The sequence below is a fragment of the Phyllobates terribilis genome, unplaced genomic scaffold (assembly GCF_046119375.1).
Source record: "Phyllobates terribilis strain yellow unplaced genomic scaffold, ASM4611937v1 Scaffold_13__5_contigs__length_258822181, whole genome shotgun sequence".
Taxonomy (NCBI): domain Eukaryota; kingdom Metazoa; phylum Chordata; class Amphibia; order Anura; family Dendrobatidae; genus Phyllobates; species Phyllobates terribilis.
The window spans coordinates 66,586,868-66,609,766 of NW_027362773.1; the positions used below are offsets into that span (position 1 = coordinate 66,586,868).

The 22,899-nt window shown below is 37.7% G+C and overlaps 1 protein-coding gene across 4 annotated transcripts in view; it reads right to left on the bottom strand.

The window, feature by feature from the left end:
• The window catches only part of WT1 (WT1 transcription factor), an 89,016-nt gene extending 74,817 nt beyond the window's left edge, over nucleotides 1-14,199 (bottom strand). For all 4 annotated transcript variants that reach the window (XM_073659439.1, XM_073659438.1, XM_073659442.1 and 1 more), the window contains exons 1-3: nucleotides 13,624-14,199; nucleotides 5,106-5,228; nucleotides 2,927-3,029 (exon numbers count right to left, since the gene is read on the bottom strand). In XM_073659439.1, the coding sequence (XP_073515540.1) occupies nucleotides 2,927-3,029; nucleotides 5,106-5,228; nucleotides 13,624-14,014 (617 nt within the window). In that variant the 5' untranslated portion in view covers nucleotides 14,015-14,199. The remainder of the gene's footprint in view (nucleotides 1-2,926; nucleotides 3,030-5,105; nucleotides 5,229-13,623) is intronic.
• Between the last annotated feature and the right edge of the window lie 8,700 nt (nucleotides 14,200-22,899).

Genomic DNA, 22,899 nt, shown 5'->3' on the forward strand with positions numbered 1-22,899 from the left:
ATTTCAACTGTATATATACTGTATGAACTAGCTGCAGAATTTAGAAATATATTTTCATTATTTTTCCATTTGATTGTGTTTAAATGCAGTGTAGGAATTCCCTCGACACCCGACACAGTTATACACTTGTGTGTTGCAGAGATTGTGTGTTTCTAGTGATTGAAGGTTGCAGGGATTGTGTGTTTGCAGGGATTGTGTGTTTACAGGGATTGTGTGTTTAAAGGGATTGTGTGTTTGCAGGGATTGTGTGTTTACAGGGATTGTGTGTTTCTAGGGATTGAAGGTTGAAGGGATTGTGTGTTTGCAGGGATTGTGTGTTTGCAGGGATTGTGTGTTTACAGGGATTGTGTGTTTGTAGGGATTGTGTGTTTAAAGGGATTGTGTGATTGCAGGGATTGTGTGTTTACAGGGATTGTGTGTTTACAGGGATTGATTGTTTGCAGGGATTGTGTGTTTGCAGGGATTGTGTGTTTACAGGGATTGTGTGTTTACATGGATTGTTTGTTTGCAGGGATTGTGTGTTTAAAGGGATTGTGTGTTTACAGGGATTGTGTGTTTGCAGGGATTGTGTGTTTGGAGGGATTGTGTGTTTGCAGGGATTGTGTGTTTACAGGGATTGTGTGTTTGCAGGGATTGTGTGTTTACAGGGATTGTGTGTTTACAGGGATTGTTTGTTTGTAGGGATTGTGTGTTTAAAGGGATTGTGTGTTTGCAGGGATTGTGTGTTTACAGGGATTGTGTGTTTGCAGGGACTGTGTGTTTAAAGGGATTGTGTGTTTACAGGATTGTGTGTTTACAGGGATTGTTTGTTTGTAGGGATTGTGTGTTTAAAGGGATTGTGTGTTTGCAGGGATTGTGTGTTTACATGGATTGTGTGTTTGCAGGGACTGTGTGTTTAAAGGGATTGTATGTTTGCAGGGATTGTGTGTTTACAGGGATTGTGTGTTTGCAGGGACTGTGTGTTTAAAGGGATTGTGTGTTTGCAGGGATTGTGTGTTTGCAGGGATTGTGTGTTTACAGGGATTGTGTGTTTAAAGGGATTGTGTGTTTACAGGGATTGATTGTTTGCAGGGATTGTGTGTTTACAGGGATTGTGTGTTTACAGGGATTGTTTGTTTGCAGGGATTGTGTGTTTAAAGGGATTGTGTGTTTGCAGGGATTGTGTGTTTACAGGGATTGTGTGTTTACAGGGATTGTGTGTTTACAGGGATTGTTTGTTTGTAGGGGTTGTGTGCTTAAAGGGATTGTGTGTTTACAGGGATTGTGTGTTTGCAGGGATTGTGTGTTTAAAGGGATTGTGTGTTTGCAGGGATTGTGTGTTTGCAGGGATTGTGAGTTTGCAGGGACTGTGTGTTTGCAGTCACAATCCCTCAAATTTCACAAGCTATGATCACTATGAATTTGCAGAATCCTGCAATTTCCTATCCAGTTCAGCTGTGAGACATGCATGAACTTATTTGTCACAAGCGCTGTCATTTCATTTTTGGATGTGAATAAATGTTAGTTTTAATGGAAGACCTTCACAATTCATAAGAAGAAATCATTATTCATGCTTTTTTTTTTCGCCCCATGATGGTTTTCTTGCATTTTTATGTACATTGTTTTGTGAGTGATTATCTATTATACATTAGTATTTCTATTCAATATTTTCCTGTATTTCACCATGTATATTATTTCCCGGCCTTATTAAACTCAATTATTTCTACCATATGTTTACCATGTGCATCAATCTAATGTGACACATTTATTTACAATAAGGCTATGTTCACAAGACGTTTTAGCCACGTCCGGGGCTCCATCAGGCTCACATTTGGGCATATCTGCCGATGGGGCTATTAACTTTAATGAAGCAGGCAGCGTCACTGTGTGCTCTGTCACATATCACTTTCAGTAGCATCTGTCAATTTGAACCTAGCACCAATATGTGGTCGACCACATTTTGGTCACCGCGTCAAATAGGTGGATACTGCTGAACATTATGTCTGACAGAGCATACAGTGACGCTGCCTGCTTCATTAAAGTCAATGGCCCCGTCAGCAGATGTGCCCAAATCCCATTATTTCAGGGCTTCAGACATAAACCCCAATAGAGACCCATAGATATATCAGAGCAAATGTAAAGGTTTGTATCAGATTACAAAACAGCACCCCTTTTGTCCATTGGCTAATTCTGATATTGCGAGGAAGCCTCATTCAAGGAAAATGAGCTGAGTTGCAATACCAGGCATCGCTAATGGCCAAGGTTGGTGCCCAGTAGTGTTGAGCGAGCGTGCTCGTTTAACCCTTTACTCAAGGATGCTTGGGTGTTCGCTGAGTATTTGCGCCGTGCTCGGCATCTATGTTAGTGTCGCCGTGGCTGCATGTGTCACAGCTGTTAGACACCTGTGACACCTGCAAGGATTGCCTAACAAACAAGCAATCTCTGCATGTGTCACAGGTGTCTAACAGCCGTGACATATGCAGCTGCGGCGACACTAACATAGATGCCGAGCACGCCGCAAATACTCGGCGAGCAGCCGAGCGTGCTCGTCGAAAGGGTCAACAATACACGCTTGCACATCACTAGTGCCCAGCTCATAGATAAAATATCAGAAAGTATGGAGATCATCTTGTATGCCATGTCTATCAATTACTACATATTTTTCCACACATCCTGAGAGTTATATGAGGGACCACAGCCAGCAGTGTCCATGTGCAGACTGATTTGTGAACATAGTGGTTGTTTTCTCAGACACACTAATAATTGGGTTGTATGATAGGCTACAGCTGTCAAAGTTGTAACAAGTAAAAAACAATTGTATGATGACATATCCAGAACCAAGATTCATGGACATCGCTACTAATACATGTGTGTCACAAACGTTATTGATGATCCACAATTATCTAATCTGTTACATAGCGGAGATCTAGGCATCGGAGGAACATACCTGTTGTATGGGGATCTGAGCAGGAGGGCCTGGCTACCGGTGCAGCTGTCAGTAGGGGTATGGCAGCCATACACTGGAGGAGGCACAGAGTACTGCTGGTCTCCTGCAGGGAAACGATATCCAATTTACAAACATCACCCTGACATGTCATCAGCTACATCAATTACCCTCATGTTATCAATGCACATTTCTCATGAAAATCACATGTGGAATGCATTAAGTCCCAGAGACTGATAGATTGGACTGTTCTAAACAATGGCACTGCACAATCGTAGATACTGTAGTTCTCTAATATCAGCTGGCTAAATTTCAGAGTTGTGCCTCAACTATCTGCAAATGAGATGGATAGATAGACAGATAGATATGAAAAGTAAAAAACAAAATAGAAGAAATAATCAGTAAATTATTATTATTTTTTCTCTAATGTCTTGGTGGTTGAATATTGCAGGCAGCCGTATGCATTACACTGTGTATTCAGACAAGCTCGGCTTAGCAGGGATCCTCAAGCAATGTAATGTGCGGTGTTCTCTATCTCACATGGGAATTTGGCAGGGATGAGTTTGACATTTAGAATGACTAGGGGTGATTATAAATTTTTCTACTTATGATTTTATATAGAGATGCAGGTACACCTGCTGCAAAAAGTAAAACCTCTGTATACATACTATCTACCAAATAATTTTAGGGCAAACTATGCTATTACTTCTATTACTTCTGTATATGTGCAATGGTGAATTTGAGTCATTTCAAGATTACAATGTAAGGGCTCATACTCATTTGTGTTTAAAATGGACGAATGCAATCCAATAAAAAATTGGATTGCACTCTGACTAATGTTAGTCAATGAATCTGTGTTCATCTGTAATTTTTTTCTCCGCTCAGATTGGACTGAGAAAAAGATTGTAGCATGCTGTAAGTGGCAGCGTATATCGGATGAGACTCGCCTATGCAAGTCAATGGATGCGAGAAAAAAATCGCATGGCATATGGACCATGCGTTTGCCGTGTGATTTTCACACACATACATCTCTTAGGAAACCCGACATTTTATCAGCTGAGTACAGTAAATTCACATCATGAACCGTCAAAATAGAATAAAATACCTATAGATAGAATAAAAGAAAAAAATGGCGTGGATTCCCCTATATTATTCATAACCAGCTGAGGGAAAGCAGACAGCTGGGCGCTGATGTTTATAGTGTGGGAAGGGGGTAATAAACATGGATCTTCTCAGGCTATTAATATCAGCTTATAGCTGTGTACACAGCCTTTACTGGTTATTAATAAGAGTGGACCCCATAAAAAAAATGACGTGGGGTCCCCTCTATTTTTAATAACTAGCAAAGGCTAGGCAGACAGCTGCGGGCTGATATTAATAGGCTAGAAAGGGGCCATGGATATTGGCCCCAGGGCTTAGTAATGGAGAGGCGTCTATAAGACACCCCCTATCTGATGGATTACGCCATTTCTTGGGAGGCTGAGGGCTGATATTCTTAGTCTGGGAGAGGGCCAATTTCCATAGGGGAAACACATCATTTTTTTGTGGTGTCCACCCTTATTAATAACCAAAGGCTAAGTGCAAAGCTGTGAGCTTATATTAATAGACTGGGAAGCTCCATGTTTATTACCCAATTTCCAGGCTATAAACATCAGCCCCAGCTGTCTACTTTCCCTCATCTAGTTAATAAAAATTATGGGGACACCACAACATTTTTTTCATGAATTTATTTATTACTTAAATACATGTACAGTACATGTATAGTAAGCTACACATGCAAAGTATCGATTATATATCTCACTCACATATATCAATCTATCAATATACTGTATGTATTAAAGAATATTTCTTAGAAAACTATCTTTAAAAGACAGAGAATTACTCTATGTAAAAGCTAATGTTAAGATTGCATTGCATACAGATTGCATACGCATGTCATACGGATGCTTTTTGATAAAAATTGCGTTCCATTCGCATGACACTTGTCCGACTTTTCAGGAACAACATCGGACCGATTTTATTAATGCTGATGAGTGTGAGCCCTAATAACGAGAATATTGTATACTATATATAAGGAATATATGAGCTTTACTTAATAAGAAATTGGTGAAGTACAGCCACATAATTCTCAGACGTGTACATAGAGTTTGCCCCACATATAAGACATATAGAGTGCACTTACCCAGGGAGGTTTGTTGGCTGATGGGGTCTTCATGTTTGAATGAATGGTTAGTAAACTGTGCTGTATGGTGAGATGGAGTATGACCATAACTTGGGGTTCCATCAAAAGCCATTGCACTGTAACCTGCAAAAATGAAAACATTTCTATATAATATGTAGAAATTAAGCGACAACTACTAGGTAATGTTACATACAGCAAAGACATACATGGATGATCCAAAAAAAAACTTTATTTGTGTCTGGTCAATGTAACTATGTCCCAAAAACTAAATTAAAATCTGAGTAAGACCTCATTCACACATCTGTGTTTAAATACAAATGTGGAAAAAATGGTACCGGTGTCAACAGTGTTTTGGTTCAGTGTCTCGTCAGTGAAGGGTCCGTTTTTACCATCAGTGTGTCATGTGTATGATCCGTGTGTCCGTTCTTACTATCAGTGTATTATCAGTGTTTGGTCCGTTCTTACTATCAGTGTATTATCAGTGTTTGGTCCGTTCTTATCATCAGTGTCATCAGTGTTTGGTCCGTTCTTACCATCAGTGTATCATCAGTGTTTGGTCCGTTCTTATCATCAGTGTCATCGGTGTTTGGTCCGTTCTTACCATCAGTGTATCATCAGTGTTTGGTCCTTTCTTACTATCAGTGTATCATCAGTGTTTGGTGCGTTCTTACTATCAGTGTCATCAGTGTTTGGTCCGTTCTTATCATCAGAGTATCATCAGTGTTTGGTCCGTTCTTACCATCAGTGTTATGAATGTTTGGTCCGTTCTTACCATCAGTGTCATCAGTGTTGGGTCCGTTCTTACTATCAGTGTCATCAGTGTTTGGTCCGTTCTTACTATCAGTGTCGTCAGTGTTTGATCCGTTCTTACTATCAGTGTCATCAGTGTTTGGTCCGTTCTTACCATCAGTGTCATCAGTGTTTGGTCCGTTCTAACTATCAGTGTCATCAGTGTTTGGTCCGTTCTTACCATCACTGTCATCAGTGTTTGGTCCAATCTTACCATCACTGTCATCAGTGTTTGGTCCGATCTTACCATCAGTGTCATCAGTGTTTGGTCCGTTCTGACTATCAGTGTCATCAGTGTTTGGTCCGTTCTTCCTATCAGTGTCATCAGTGTTTGGTCCGTTCTTACCATCAGTGTCATCAGTGTTTGGTCCGTTCTTACCATCAGTGTCATCAGTGTTTGGTCTGTTCTTACCATCAGTGTCGTCAGTGTTTGGTCCGTTCTTACCATCAGTGTCATCAGTGTTTGGTCCAATCTTACCATCACTGTCATCAGTGTTTGGTCCGATCTTACCATCAGTGTCATCAGTGTTTGGTCCGTTCTGACTATCAGTGTCATCAGTGTTTGGTCCGTTCTTCCTATCAGTGTCATCAGTGTTTGGTCCGTTCTTACCATCAGTGTCATCAGTGTTTGGTCCGTTCTTACCATCAGTGTCATCAGTGTTTGGTCTGTTCTTACCATCAGTGTCGTCAGTGTTTGGTCCGTTCTTACCATCAGTGTCATCAGTGTTTGGTCCGTTCTTACCATCAGTGTCATCAGTGTTTGGTCCGTTCTTACCATCAGTGTCGTCAGTGTTTGATCCGTTCTTACCATCACTGTCATCAGTGTTTGTTCTGTTCTTATCATCAGTGTCATCAGTGTTTGGTCCGTTCTTACCGTCAGCGTCATCAGTGTTTGGTCCATTCTTACCATCAGTGTATCATCAGTGTTTGGTCAGTGTGTCATCAGTGTTTTTCATGGATGGATAAATCAATTACTAAGCTTCTCCTACACTTTGCAATGTTAAACACAGTCAGCACACAGATGCCATCCATGTGCTGTATGTGTTTTTCATATACCCATAGACTTGTTTTGGCCCTTTTCATCCATGATACCAGAAAAAAACAGACATGTGAATAGCACCATAGATTATAATGGGTACGTGTGGTATCTGTGAAAAAAATGGACAGAACACGCATGTGCAACATGGACGTCTGAAAGAGGCCTAAAACGGACATGGTTTAATGTTTTGTATCGCTAAATTGAATAGACCAAAATCACGTTACAGCATTTTAGTCATTTCTATGTGGTTGTAGTTACCATGTACCACAGTGTTCAATTCCATTTCCAACTATTCAGCTAACATCTGATTGAAAAAAACAAATACAAATGAATGCTATAGGGCTGGAGTCACACACAACTTTGGTACAGTATTACAGTGGCTCTGGTTTGTTTTAACCTGAAGTAGCTCAACAGATTACAATTGATGGAAAAATTAATGCAAAATATATCAGGTGCCCTCAGGCATTTTATTTCCATGTGCTGATCCAGAAACTGATCCCAACATGATATGAAATGTTGTGATCCGACCACCGGATTTACACCTGGACCTCTGGAGCTGTCTGACACCACAACGAATGCAATGTACGGGTGAGAACAATGAAATCTGTTACCCCATCAGTTTCCATATGGCATTTTAGTTAAATGCTGGTTGGGAAGAACAATGCAGTGCTGGAGATATGTGCAAGAGGCCTTAAATAGAAGAGGAGGATCCCAAGGCAGAGGAGCCTTTACTTAGACTTTTCCAGCATTTTGGACTCACTCTTTGACCATATAAAATCTGCACTGAAAACGGATGATTCAGCTTTGATGTCTATGAGTGAAAGTGGAAAATGTCCAGAATACCACCTAAGAGCATGATGCACTTTGGGTAAAAAGGTGCTGAACCACCACAATAAATGCACCTTTATATAATGGATTATCAGCAAGCACCTGGACGCTGTGTTTCTAGGACACAAAACCTTCTCAGCCATACATCACTAGTCCAAATAGCTTGGAATACAAAAATGCACAAAACTAAAGACATACAGTAACGAAACACCGGTGTGGATGCAGCCAAAGAGTGATGGACAAGCAATGGATTGTTTAACCCAGTGTGTGCCTCTATTTAGCAAGACACATACTGATTTATCTCTATGCAAAGCGTCCACACTGATGGTTTTTGCAGTAGGATTATGATATGTCAGTTTACACCAGGCAGAAATGAGTAGAATCCAACAAGATCAGTTCATTTTGCATAAAAATAAATAAAGCACAAATGTTAAAAATTCTTACACACACATCTGAATTACATTATTTATTACACATGTGGCTTTCTGCAAGCCCCATTCAAATAACTAGGACAATCACAGATATTTCTGCAACAAATCTGCGTTGTGTGAACAATCATATCTACGTCTAAGAGACCAGGATCATCAATTAAATATTTTACAGCACATCTACAGTAATATTACTATCATCCATGGAAATGTAAAAACAAAGTTTACAAAATAAACCCTTTCCATTTAGTGTTGTTTGTTTGGTAGAAACTAAGTTAGTCCATAGCATTATTCTCCAATATGACATTCTTAAAGCCAATAACATTTTACTCTATAGCCCACAATAGGCTTCTTGATATGTCTCAAAAGATAAATGAAACTGCGCATAGAAAAACTTGCAAAAACACAATTTGCATTTGACATTAATTTTTATCCAGTTTGAGGGTCACCAAAATCTCCCATGTGTGCCTGAACTTACAGACTATTCCATATTGTTTCCCAATGATTACAGTTTTAAATATTTACTGTAAAAAAGCTGATCACAGAGAACAATTACTAACCATACAGTAACATGTATTAAGGCTTCTTCACGTTTAGCAGAAAATTCTGCTCTAATTATTTTCAGAATATTTTTACACACAATACTTCTTCAGCAAAAAAAAAAAAATTCAAGTATCCAAAAACTGAGTAGAAGGAAGAGTGAACTTGAGAGAGATGTTAGCGGGTGAACTTTTGACCAGGACAGTTTGCTATATATCCGTTCTATTCAATATCTTAATCAGTGTTTTCTAGTATCCTGGGACTTTAAAGATTAATCCGCAGCCTGTGCAATATCATTATGGGTTTTTTATCTTCATATATAAATCAGATGTTTCTGCAGCCATGTATATATTTATATTGGATTTTTTAGTCTGCAGTATGTAAATATACCCAAATATTGCAGTTCTACTACAGTAAATGGGTCATGTAGCTGTAAGTTTCCATTTACAGGCATGAATGAAGGCAGGTAAAACACTATATTATATGGCTAGCTATATTAACATTACGTTCATCTAAAATGTTGCTATCTTGTACATACAAAATGCGATTGACATAATCTATATTATCTGAGACAGAAGAACATTAAAAAGAGCTACAGCCATGAAAGAGAAAATATAAAACATAATAATAATAATAAAAATAAACTATATTAAAATAACAATAATAAATAAACATCATAATTAATAATCATCATAATCCATGTTTTTAATCTGGACAGTGACTACACATTCCATTTGTAAAGAATTCGTTCTGCTTTATTTTTTGTCCTTTGCTTTGTTATTTGTACTGTTTTTTTTTCTTTCCAAAATTCCAATATTTATATATATATCTATATATATCTATATATATATATGTATATATATATATATATATATATATCTATATATATATATATATTTATGTATTTCTTTGGAAAGAAAAAAACTGTAAAAATACAAAGCAAAGGACAAAAAATAAAGCAGAATGAATTCTTTACAAATGGAATGTGTAGTCACTGTCCAGATTAAAAACATGGATCATGATTATTATTAATTATGATTATGATTTATTATTATTATTATTATTATTATTATTATTATTATATTACCCCCAGTGAATGGAAAATTACCTAATATCAATTTTAAATGGCCATATCTTTTTTTCCCTACTATGTGCTCCAAAACCGCTATATAGGAACTGATATGGGACCTGATTCCATACTGTTCTATGGGATCGTTACCAATTATCCAACATATCAGTTGTTGTTCTGGATCGTTCAAGGAGCCACAAACAAAATGCTGTAAACTGCATTCTGCAATCCAGCTCCTTGATTTTGGAGTACAAATTAGTAATAAACTAAATGACATCTATTGCAGTTCTGACATCAGTTGTGGTGATAAACAGATAAATATAAACCCAGCCTTACTTGTAATAAATAAATAACCAAACAAATTGTGTCAGACTTAAATATTTTATTTATTTATGTATATATATGTATATATATATATATATATATATATATATATATATATGGTACATATTTAATCATGATATATTGTATCTGTTTGTATTTATTGATTTATGTTATAACATTTTAAATTATATACATTTTCATATATCATTTTTTCCACATATATTAACTGTTTTAATTTCTATCCCCAAATATTCAGTTATAAATTGCTTTATCCTTAGTGAATGGAAAATTACTTGACAAAGATATAACCTGCTAATATTTATACCAAACAAATGTAGAACAGAAAGAGGCAAGCACAAGCAATCCTTGTACAAAATTCATGTATGAGCAGATGTTCAAAAAGTTACATCAGAAAAGTGCAAAATAATCAGTTATATGTATTATATGATCAAAATAAGACCCATGCTTGGGAAAGAAGGTGGTTCCAAAAAGTAGCAAGGGTCATTGTGTGGCCATATTAGCTGTTTGTTTGCTCTTGATATAAATAGACTATTTGCTGTAATTCGGACTCTTTATGAAGATATGGGAAATATAACATCATCTTGCACTTATTGATGTAACTTTTGGCACATTTAATACATGAATCTGGCATGAGGATTGCTTGTGTGTGCCTTTATCTGCTCTATATTGGATAATATGAAGAGGATGGGGAGTCCTGCTTTATACTCGCACTGAAAAGCTGAATTTAACCCCTTTTTGTGCAGATTTATGTATGTACCAAAGCAATGGCATCAGACCTTTCTTCAGCCCTGAGGCGATCTATCAAGCACTGAGACAGGAATTTTCATTAATTACGCAGGGCTAGTTAGGAGCAATAATGCAATACTTCAGTGGAAAGTAAACGGACTAATTACAATGAAATATTTTCTTAGCTCCCCACCTCTCCATCTCCTTTTTCTTCAAGGTATTACTGCAAATATAGGAAAATGATCATCTAGTATAGTTGACCTTTACATTCTTAACACCTAAGCAACATAACAATAAAGAATAATAATAAAAATAGCCATAGCAATACAATATTTTGACTTTCTCCTTTATTTTCTAATTACTTGCAAAGGATTTTTTTTATAATAACCAAATAAATTATATTCTGAAACATCACTCCTGATGAAAGCACTATACAACTTTGTGTCTATATACATGCATAGTCAAGTAGATGTGTGTCTTCAAACATACAGAAATACATAGTATATGTGTGTGTATATATATATATATATACATATGTATACATATATATACACACATATGTATCTGTGTATTCAAATATATATATATATATATGTATTTATATGCAAATGAATTGATGGATAGAGATATATAGACAGATATATGTATTTTACTGTATGCTTATTTTAGAATACTGGTTTACATTTTGTATTTATTTTGATTTGTTGTATTTTTTATTCACCTATTTCATTTTTTTTATTACAAGTCATTATATTGGTTTAGATTTGTTCATTTTCCTATTAATTGTATAATTATCTTCCAATTTTTTACCCTACTGATTTAAATAACCGTTTTAACATTTACACACTTGGCTATTACTATTATGCCCCTTATTTCAAAAATAATAATAATATTTTTTTTTTTTAAATTCTCAGAACAATACAGAGCCGCTGCTGCTTACAATGTATCTGGATGAGGAGTCTCATTTGTGACCTTGACAAGTCCATCTGAAAGACAGAATGATGTTTTGGTCACATTTCCTGGTCCTTCCTGACCCAAAACCTCGGGAATGTGATAAGGGACTGTAGCTCTGAGCAAAACCTCTGCTGATAGCAAGTTCTATATAATTAGAGTTTTATCACATCAGGGCTGATTACAGGGTGCTGAAAACCAGAATGCTCCCCAGCTGGGTGCCTGAAGTGGGGTCCGGATGAAAGAAGGGACAAGGAATGGAGGAGATACTCAGTGCAGCTCTACAGGACTTGGCAGAATGGGACATTGTTCTATCAAGGTAACAACTTTCCCACGAAGAAGACCAAGTATCATGGCTCTTCTAGCCTTGAGCAGTTCCACTCTGACACCAATATGATGAACTAGAAGTATCCCATGGATCTTATTATACCAAATATTTAGGAAAACTATCAGTGATGGAGAGCAACGATTCCAGGGGATGAAAGAAAGAAGGAAAGAAAGAAAAGAATGAGAAAGAAAAAAAGAAAGAAGGAAAGAAATAGAAAAAAATAGACATGTATAAATGAGCAGACATAAAAGGAAAGAAACGTTTTATATTTTTTATTGAAATATCCTTTACTACGCTCATCTGTCTTTCTATCTAATAAATTCTGTGTATACTTATGTAATAAAATGCATATTCTGTCTTAATCTCTGGAGATAGTTTATGTGCGAAAAAAATATTAAACTGAGTTACAGGAAAAATATATATCTTTGTACCGTTTATTTATTAAAAGGTATCACTCACCGAGGACTCTCAATTTTGAATATTTTATACTTAAATTGAGTCAATAAATTCATGGATGTCCAATGCCCCCTGGTACATGGCGCCAGGACTTATCCGAGAGCGGTATATCGCTCCTATTCTATAACGCTTAGTGCCATGGGATGGCTGCAGATTACGATGCTTATATTCTGGGCAATCATGTCCCAATAAACCATACAGAGAGGTATTTGTAAATCCAGTGATCCGGCACTACAGGGATCCCGTGTGTGCAGAAATTACACAGGAGTCTTCACCCTAATCCCCTGAATACTGATAAATCTCCTGTCCTCTCATTATGTAACACCTATGATGACAAGCAGTGTGAACTTGAACATGGAGGACCAGCATTGGCTTCCAGTAACCCTGACACCCGCATTGTCTAGGTTTTATATATATATATATATATATACATAGATAGATTCCTTTAAGTAAAGTGGGTGCAGAGCCTCCCTGGTACCTACTACACTGTCCAGGTGAAAAGAAAACCTGGAGGCAGCACACCAAAAGAGTGTACAAAAGTTGATTGTTTATTTATAAGTCCATTGTGTGAAAAAGGTTCACTTATTGCAACCGAAACGTCGCCACAATGGTCTTATAAATAATCCACTTTTTTACACTGTTTTGGTGTGCTGCCTCCAGGTTTTTTAGATAAAATGCTAGATAGATGCATAGGTAGATAAATAATGGAATGGTAAAATGTGATAAAAGACAGTAATACAAAAGAGTATATAATATTACAATTTTCTGTTTGTTAGTAAATAATTGTTGGTTACCGACTTTAAAATTTTTTACTGATACTGAAAACTCTGAAGTCGCTTCCTTCATTTTCTGCTCCTTGTCCCCTCAGTACAGTATAATCTGTATTGTGCTAGATTTCTCTATACAAAAAAATGTTACAAAACTCATATACAATAGTAATTAATTTTCCATGATATTATGTGCAATACATACACATAATGCTTACATTTAGCACAAGGCACTGAAGACCACAGACCCACCTTGGTTCCTGATACTTTGCTGGTTCTCCAGGCAGTTTGACAAGTAAGGGGCATTGGTGAACATCCTCGGCTGCCCAGTTGAGGCCTGACTTGGAGGGGGAGCACTGAATGGCCCATACCTGCAGGCTCCAGCTGCTGTCCCAGAGAACTGCCCAGAGAAGTGTACAGTGAAGGCGCTCAGACACTGATCCTCATGGAGATCTGGGTTCCAGCTGGGCTCCTGCTTGATAAAAGAGTGTGAAGTGAGGGAAGTGTACGGGGCACCTGGGGGGAAGTCCAGAACTGGTGCCCATTGCCCACTGCTGCTAACTGGCATGTTACAGCTACTGTTCCCGGAAAGAGAAGAGACAGGGGGCAGCAGGGCACTCATGTCCCTCACATCAGACCCCATCTGAAGACTGCAGGGACTGGTGCTGGCCTCCAAGCTGATAGCAGATCACTGCTGGATGGTGTTGTCCACTCAATAGTCAGCTTCACAGCCAAACCTGAGCTGATAATTCCCTGGGATATCACTGCTCTCACTGTGACCAGAGTCCTGCAGGAGCTGTGGAGTGTGGGAGCTGCCTCTCCTTGTGTCTCCTACTTGTCAGGTCCCTAATGCTCTAATAGGGGCTTCACCTCACTGGGGGGTGGAGTCCCAGACCCATCTCCTTTCATTCACATCCCTTGGTATCCACATCACAAGCTTCTATCACGGAGTCATACCCCAGCCACAGAGGGAGAAGAATCAGGGAGGGGGGATCATGTACCCCAATTATAAATAATGCAGGTGATGCAAGTGCATCATAGATGGGCTGCAATAACAAGACTGGGCTGTGAGGTGCTGCAAGGAGCACCGGGGACTAACTGAGAGATGTAAGTATCTGTAAGAATGCAATAAAAATAACTTCTGATATGAGACATAGGAAAATGCACAGAAATCCACTGATGAAACATTTGTTCTAGTCTAACAATACACTAGATAGTATAAGGCGAGAGTAAAGCTGGGATCACATAGAGATAGATAGATAGATAGATAGATAGATAGATAGATAGATAGATAGATAGATAGAGATAGATAAGAGAACTTCATTGAGAAAAACATTATTATTATTATTATTATTATTATTAATTATAATTATTATTTCTGGAATTGATGTATATGACTGATGTAAATACCAGGTAATGATTTGTCTATTTAGTGATCGGCTTTGCTTCTGCATAAACAGACAAGATGCTCCCAGGAGATAGAGATCTGTCAGCGATCTATTAGCCGGAGTGGCATGTCCTTAATTTCACATTATACGATAATGAACTTTCACCTTCCCTCTATCACTTACCAGTGTCACTTGTTGCTGCACTTTCACACGCTCCTGGGGGGGATGTGTGCACCCTATAATCCGGCAGAAAACATCATCACTGGGTAATATCATCATAACCTACAGACGGGACAGGACCAGTCATTCAACAAGTGACCTCAAGCCAAATATCCTAGTGTGATAACGAGGATGTGGAGCAATGAATGATTTAAGCATCTTATTAACTAATGAATTAATTAATTATAGTAAAAAAGTATTACTATTTTAAATAATTAAGTAGAGAATTCCAATAGATTTACAGAATTTTATTTTCAATTGCATCATAAATTGTATTATTCTGTAAACCGTTTCTGTCTATGGTTATTGCTTGGAACTGTACTTTACAAGCACAATTTTCTGAAATGCTTAAATGATAAAAACTTGTCAATAAAATTTGGCGGAAAAGTCGAAAATGATCCCCGATATTATTAATTATTTTACTGCTTCAGTATTTAAACGGCTTGTGTTCAAAATTGTTAAACAAGTATGCTACATCTCGCTATATTCTATAGATATATTAGATAGATATATAGATATATGGATATATATCCATATATATTTATATTATATATATATATATATATATATATATATATATATATTCTACATATACATGCGACCTTTATGTCGATTGTACTTATTTTATTGTAGATGTCACACTTTGATACAATCATTTCATTGATGCTAATTTATTCACTATTTGGATTACATACTTTTGTTACTATTAATTAGTATTGTTTTCGCAAACAAGATCGCTTGCGGGAATTGTTACATTTGTTTTTCACCGAAGCTCTCCGGTATGTCAGTATTGAAGACAATTTATTTTTGAGAATTGTTATATTCCACAGCTATGTATCTATGATCTTTCTATTTAAATGCCTACTTACAATTTTTTACCTAATCACAAGATTGAAAAAAAAGATGCTTGTGGATGCCTGTGTAATTGGGTGGGTGTCTCCCCCCATATAAGCCTATGAAGACTGTGGTCAGTAATCAATGAATAGTGCAATAAAGAATTGTAGTGGAGTCAATTTGCCGGTCAATTAAGCAGCTCATGCCATTGGGAAGCCCGTGCACTGATTTAATATCCAGCAGGGGAATTATAGTCGCCCTGTGTTAATTGGCAGACACCTTTGCCTCCATTTCCTCGTATTGAAAAGCTCTACAAGGTTACCAGAGCAAAAATAGAGCAGTTATTGTAGCAGCGCTGTATTGTGTCCCGGGCACAAAGTCAAGGTCAGTGGGGGCTAAACAACATCTTCATTCACAGATATGGGGATCCCTGGGGAAGAGGCAAGAACAGGAGCCTGGGGGCTGACCCCAAAATACTGGGGTATGTGACAGCACCGTGTCTGGGCTGGGTATGTGTCCTGTACTCTCGTATGGGTATAAAGTAGCCTTACCTAAGTACATGACAGGCTGTAAATATGTGCTGTGCATAGGTATATATTGTAAATATATGTGACCATAGAACGTACACATTTATAAATATTAGTATTTACAAAGTGTGCGTGAATATATATATATATATATATATACATATATACATTCACACTTTGTAAATACTGATATTTATAAATATGTACGTTCTATGGTCACTTATATATTTACAGTATATACTTATACACATATAAGTATATACTGTATATAAATATACACACAGAGGCCTGTTGTAAAGTAAATATTTGTAGTTATTAATCACATTTCAGAGCAGGATGTCCACATAATCATGTAAAGTACATGTGTGTGTATATAATATGTACATATACACACACTTTGCAAATATAAATGTGTGTTTGCGCCTCTATGGCCCCCCCAGGCCAGACATGGTGCTATCACAGGCCTCAATATTATGGGGCCAGTCTCCAGGCTCCTGTTCTTGCCTATACCCCAATGATTCCCAGGTCTGTGAATGAGGATGTTAATTAATATAGATTGATAGATAGGCGCACACACACACTTAAATATATTTACAGTGTGTGTAAAAAATGTATATATATATTTTTTTATTTTTTTTTACACACACTGTAAATATATTTAATTATAATTATATATATTACTCACAATTAGCCAATTAGTTTTAATTGATAATAATTTTTCTAGACACTTTTCTTAAAAACCTCTATCTTTGTACTGTGTCACCAGTAGACAGTAGTCCTCTGAGGACTCTCAAATTTTAATATGTTTCTGAAAAACATCAGCATTCTATAATGTTTTTCATGACTTTTTTAATGGCTACTTTTCCTGTTTTTGTTCAGTCACATTACATTAAAGTCTATAGTACAGTATGAAATGTGACAGTATGTTTTGTTTGGTGGTGCTTAGGTGGGGTTTTAGGACCAGTGGTGGTGTTTTTTTTGCATTAGGCCATGTTCACACATTTTTGGTCTGTATTTTACGTCAGTATTTGTAAGTCAAAACCAGAAGTGGGTGATAAATACAGAAGTGGTGACGTGTTTCTGTTATACTTTTTCTTTGATTGGTTTTGGCTTACAAATACTGATATAAAATACTGACCAAATACTGAATGTGTGAAAGTGGCCTAATGCAAAAAAAAACAAAACACCACCACTGGCCCTAAAACCCACCAAAGCACCGCAAAAGAAAACATACTGTCACATTTCATACTACACATATTAAACGTGACCTTATGATGTTTTCAGTATTTTTTTCCCCTATAGTTTTTATCTAGGATTTAAAAATAAAATGCATGTTACAGATTAAAAGAAATAAAAAAATACCACCAAGATGCCAGTAATTCTAGGTGTTTTTACAAGTGGAGAAAAATATATGTAAATAAAAGTGTGTGTAAGTGTAAGTGTAAGGTCCCCTGCATATATATCAGGTGCTGCATGATCATTGGAAACTTATGAAGGAACTGATCCAATTGTTTGCACTAGGATAGGTCCCATCTGTCCACCCTACATGTTCTTCTACCGGAACAGTACAGGCACCAGTTCAGTATTCCCGGACCATCACCTTAAAGTTTTGCTATCAGTTGTGATCTGGTTGAGTTGTATCAGGCTCAGAAAACTGAGCATAACGCAACAGATATATGTGAACTCAGACCAAGGCTGTAGCCTTTTTTGTAGCATTTTCGCTGGTGCTTTGACATTTTATAGCCAGATGTTGCTTTAAACCATAAAGTAAAACAAGCTACACTCAATATATTTTGCTATTTTTGAGGTTCAGTGGATTATCTTTCTCAAAATGTCGCATGTACTGACTGTAGTGCTATTTCTTTCTGGGGATTACCCCATAAACTACTCTATAATGCCTTAATCACACGACCGTGTTACAAAAACCCATATGTGAAACAATGGTTCCGGTATCAGCAGTGTGTGGTCCATGTGTCCACTTTTACCATCAGTGTCATCAGTGTCTTTCACAGATGGATAAATAAATTACAAACCTTCTCCTATACTTTGTAATGCTAAACACGGACAGCACATGGATGGCACACAGACCCATAGACTTGTATTGGCCCTTTTCATCTGTGGTACTGGAAAAAAAGGACATGTGAATAGCACCAAAGTATAACGGGCACATGTTGTATCCAGGAACAGAGCGGATACAACATGTACGTGCAACTCGGACATCTGAAGGAGGCCTCAGGCTGTGTTCACATTTATCTATTGTATCAGACTCCGTTTTTTTAGACTGATGCATCTCAAGGGATCTTGGGGAATAGAAGCTGCAATGAAATGTCAGTGATATGAACGAGCTATGCGACAGAGATATAATGTGTATGGGGGCCATAATGCAACTGATGACAAAGTTGTGTGTTCTTCAGTGCCGATTACCCAATAGAAAACTTTGCATATAACATTTTTTCCATATCCTCCAGGACCTGTCAGATGCAACAACTCATGCACCAGATACTGGGAGAGATAGTAATAGTAATATTTCTATAGCACCAACATATACTGCTGCACTTTACAATGCAGAGGGGACTTTTACAAACAACATCAGGCATCGTGGAGTAACACATAATTCACCAATTCAAGCAAGAGGAGTGAGGACCCTGCTCACAAGCGTACAATTTATAGTAAGGCCAAGTTCACACGTTCAGTATTTGGTCAGTATTTTACCTCAGTATTTGTAAGCCAAAACCAGGAGAGGAACAATCAGAAGAAAAGTATAATAGAAACAAGTAATCGCTTCTGTATTTATCACCCACTCCTGGTTTTGGCTTAAAATACTGCTGTAAAATACTGACCAAATCCAGAACGTGTGAACAAGGCCTAAGGGTGACACATAAGGTAAAAAGTGCTTGTCGTGTACGATCCAACCATCTTTATAATAACTAAAGGTATACACTGAAGCTACATGAATAGGTCATCAGCCAGAATCTGTATATGTCCAGGTACAAAGTGTCATTGAGTGCACAGAGTGTGTGACAACATATAATAGAAAGGACCAAATTGTAATGGAAGAGTAGGTAGGAAGGGAGAACTGAGGTTAGCTTAGTGAGTTGATATGATAGGACTGCTTAAGAAGATGTGTTTTTTGGGCATTCTTAAAACTGTGGACATTGGTAATTAATCAAATTGTCTAGGGTAGTGCATTCCAGAGAACTAGTGCAGCACGAGAGAAATCTTGGAGATGGGAATGGAAGGTTCAGATAATGGAGGATATTAGTTTTTAGAGGAATGGGGAGTATGGATAGGTTGGTAAACAAAAAGGAGATGTAGGGTGCATCACTGTGGGAGCTTTGTGGGTGACTGTGATAAGTTTATATTGTACTCTGTAGCGGATGGGTAACTAGAGCTGTCACTGACTCAAGGTGGAGGCATTGGTGTAGTAGCTGGCCAGAAAGATTAATCCACTGCATACAGGATAGATTGGAGAGGTAAGGGTTTAGTAAGAAGAAAAACAATAAGGCTGGGTGCCTGCTATGCGTTTTTCAAGTGTTTTTGATGCGGAATTTCCGCAGTGGAAACACTTTAAAAACGCTTGGTAATACGTGTCCCATGGTCCCCAATGAAAATCCGCATGTTCTGTGCACATGCTGTGGAATTTTCCTTGAGGAAAAATCAGCAGCATGTCCATTATTTGTGCGTTTCCGCATGCGGATTTGAGGTCACAATGCATTTGTAAAACGCAAGTCAAATCCGCATGTAAAAACGCTTAAAAAATGCGTGTAAAATCCGCAAGTGTTTTTACTGCCAAGGACATGCAGAAACGCTGCGGAAATTTTCAGCTTCAATTCTGCATCGTGGGCACATAGCCTAAGTATTGGGCCTCATTCACACCCCAGTATTTTGCATCAGTATTCGTATGTCAAAGCCAGGAGTGGAACTTACAGAGAAAAACTATAATAGAAAGATTGACACCTGTTCTGTGTTTTGGAGACACTCCTGGTTTTGGCATTCAAATACTGATGAAATACTGATCAAAAATACGGATGTGTGTATGAGGCCTTAGTTGCAGAAAATCAAGATGAGAATTAATTGGATGAACAGCAGAGTTTTTGAAATTTAAAAGCAAAGACAAGTTTGGATTCTGGAGATGTTTTAGAGGTGCAGGCGCCATGAGCGAGTGAGTGATCGAATAAAGGGAGTGACGGAAAGATCTGAGTCAAATGTGAGCCCAGTACTGGGAACGTGCTGCTTGGGAGTTATGGTAGAGCAGTGTTCCCCAAATTCAAGTCCTCGCAGCCCCCAACATGTCATATTTTCAGGATTTCCTTGGTAATGCACAGGTTAGGGAGTTATTATTAAGGCATCAGAAACTGCCACAGGGTCTGTCACCTGAGCAATACTAAGGAAATTCTGATAATAAGATGTGTTGGGGGCCATGAGGACGGGGTTCGGGGAACACTGATAGAACCACACACAGAAACATAAATGTCAGGTGTAGGAGAACTACACCTACTCCATACTAAAACTGTGGGATCAGTTCTGGTGACATTTTCCTTCAGCATTTCACTGTCATATGGGAGAGACAAAAACTAAATGAATGGTTGGATATATGTGAAAGAGGTACAGGTGCATCTCACTAAATTAGAATATCATCAAAAAGTTAATTTATTTCAGTTCTTCAATCCAAAAAGTGAAACTAATATATTATATAGAGTCATTACAAACAGAGTGATCTATTTCAAGTGTTTATTTCTGTTAATGTTGATGATTATGGCTTACAGTCAATGAAAACACAAATGTCGTTATCTCAGTAAATTAAAATAATTAACAAAAAACACCTGCAGAGGCTTCCTAAGCGTTTAAAAAGGACCCTTAGTCTGTTTCAATAGGCTCCATAATCATGGCGAAGACTGCTGACTTGACAGATGTCCAGAAGGCAGTCATTGACACACTCCACAAGGTCCCAGAGTTCCAATTTTCATTTTAGTGAGATGCACCTGTATTAGCTTTGTAGAAAGAGGCTCCTTCAGCACACAATGCCATTAGCCTTACCTGCAGAAGCAAAGAGAATGTTCCTTCTTCTGTCCAATTACTGACTGACTGGCATGTAGTGCTAACGCACATTATGAAGAAGGAGGTTCTTGAGCAGTGCAGTTGCAGAATATGAAAACATTGATCTCAGCTGCTTCAGACCCTCTCTTTAAAAAAGCTTTTTTAATCAATTAATGGTAAACAACAGTTTTCTCTTTTATACTTAAAAAAAATTGCATCTGCTTCAAAAATAGCCTCTGCATAAGACATAACATGCCATTGAAATTCTGTGACCTGTATTTATTGTGGGTTTATAGAAAATGTGGCACTGGGGCAGCAAGCAAAGGCACAATTGTTAGACAGTTACTGTCCCCATATAGTGTCAAATAGTCCTACCATATACTGTTCATATACCACTGCCATTTATTTCCAGTCTCGTCTCAGGCGCATCCTTGGAAACAAGGATGGAGAAAAATTGCATCATATGCTGCCCTCTATAACCGCTCTGCTTTTCTATATGCACAGCCGGCATCATTGAGCTTGTATATGGTCATGGAACGTTTTGTTGACTAATGTAATATTCTTATACTTTATAGAATGCGTACATTATTCCAGATCTATACACTGCATTTTTTTCAGGAAAATGGGATTTTAACAGTTTTTTCTGCCGATGGTTTAAAATGCGCTGTATACAATACTTTTTTTTTTCCAAAGCCTAGCATGCTCTAAGTATGGAATTTTTATGGCATTTTCCTACAGTCTTCCTCTATGTATCTAAGTGACCAGGAACAACCCTATTAAAATGCGATAACAAAGATTGTTAGATATTAAAAATGCAAAAAAGACTGCAAAGGAGCCAGAAGTTATATAATACACCATTATGCAGGTCAGCAGTTTAGCTAATGTTTAGAATATTATGCAGGGCTATACACACCACTTCTGGGTGTTTGGAAGTTAGATCTATTCTGCTAGATATACTAAGGCTTTTAATTCTGAGCTGTCTAGATCTAGCTGTCTATTATCTATCACTTAGGAAATAGACTGGAGGGATTTGTGTTTCCTTTCACAGTTGGTGCCGCACTTCTGCCTGCAATCAGCTCTATAAATCTTACAGGCACCTATAGATATCTGTTCACACTGATAAGTCATAACACAGGGGATCTGTCTCCTCTCAAGTGTGTGAGTCCATGAGAGCGATCCTCTTGTGCTCACACTAGTATATACAGTGTATCATCATTCTGCCTCTCATGACTTCACCTGCACTTTGTAGTGTGCTTTATACATTTTATTGAAGTAGAATAGAAATTAATTTTCTGTAATAACAACCTATCTAACTATCCATGACAAGTCAGAGTGGCATGTTGGCACCCCCTAATGGCACTGAAAACATATACTCTGCCAGGTCCAGTTATGCCTGTAAACTAGACTTGGGAAAACTGGGGCTGGCTGGCCCCATGTGGCTATTTGCCCATCTCGGTCCAGCCTGCACACAGGGACTGAAATCAAATGCTGCAGTGTTGCTGTGAGGGTTCCCTTGCATAGTG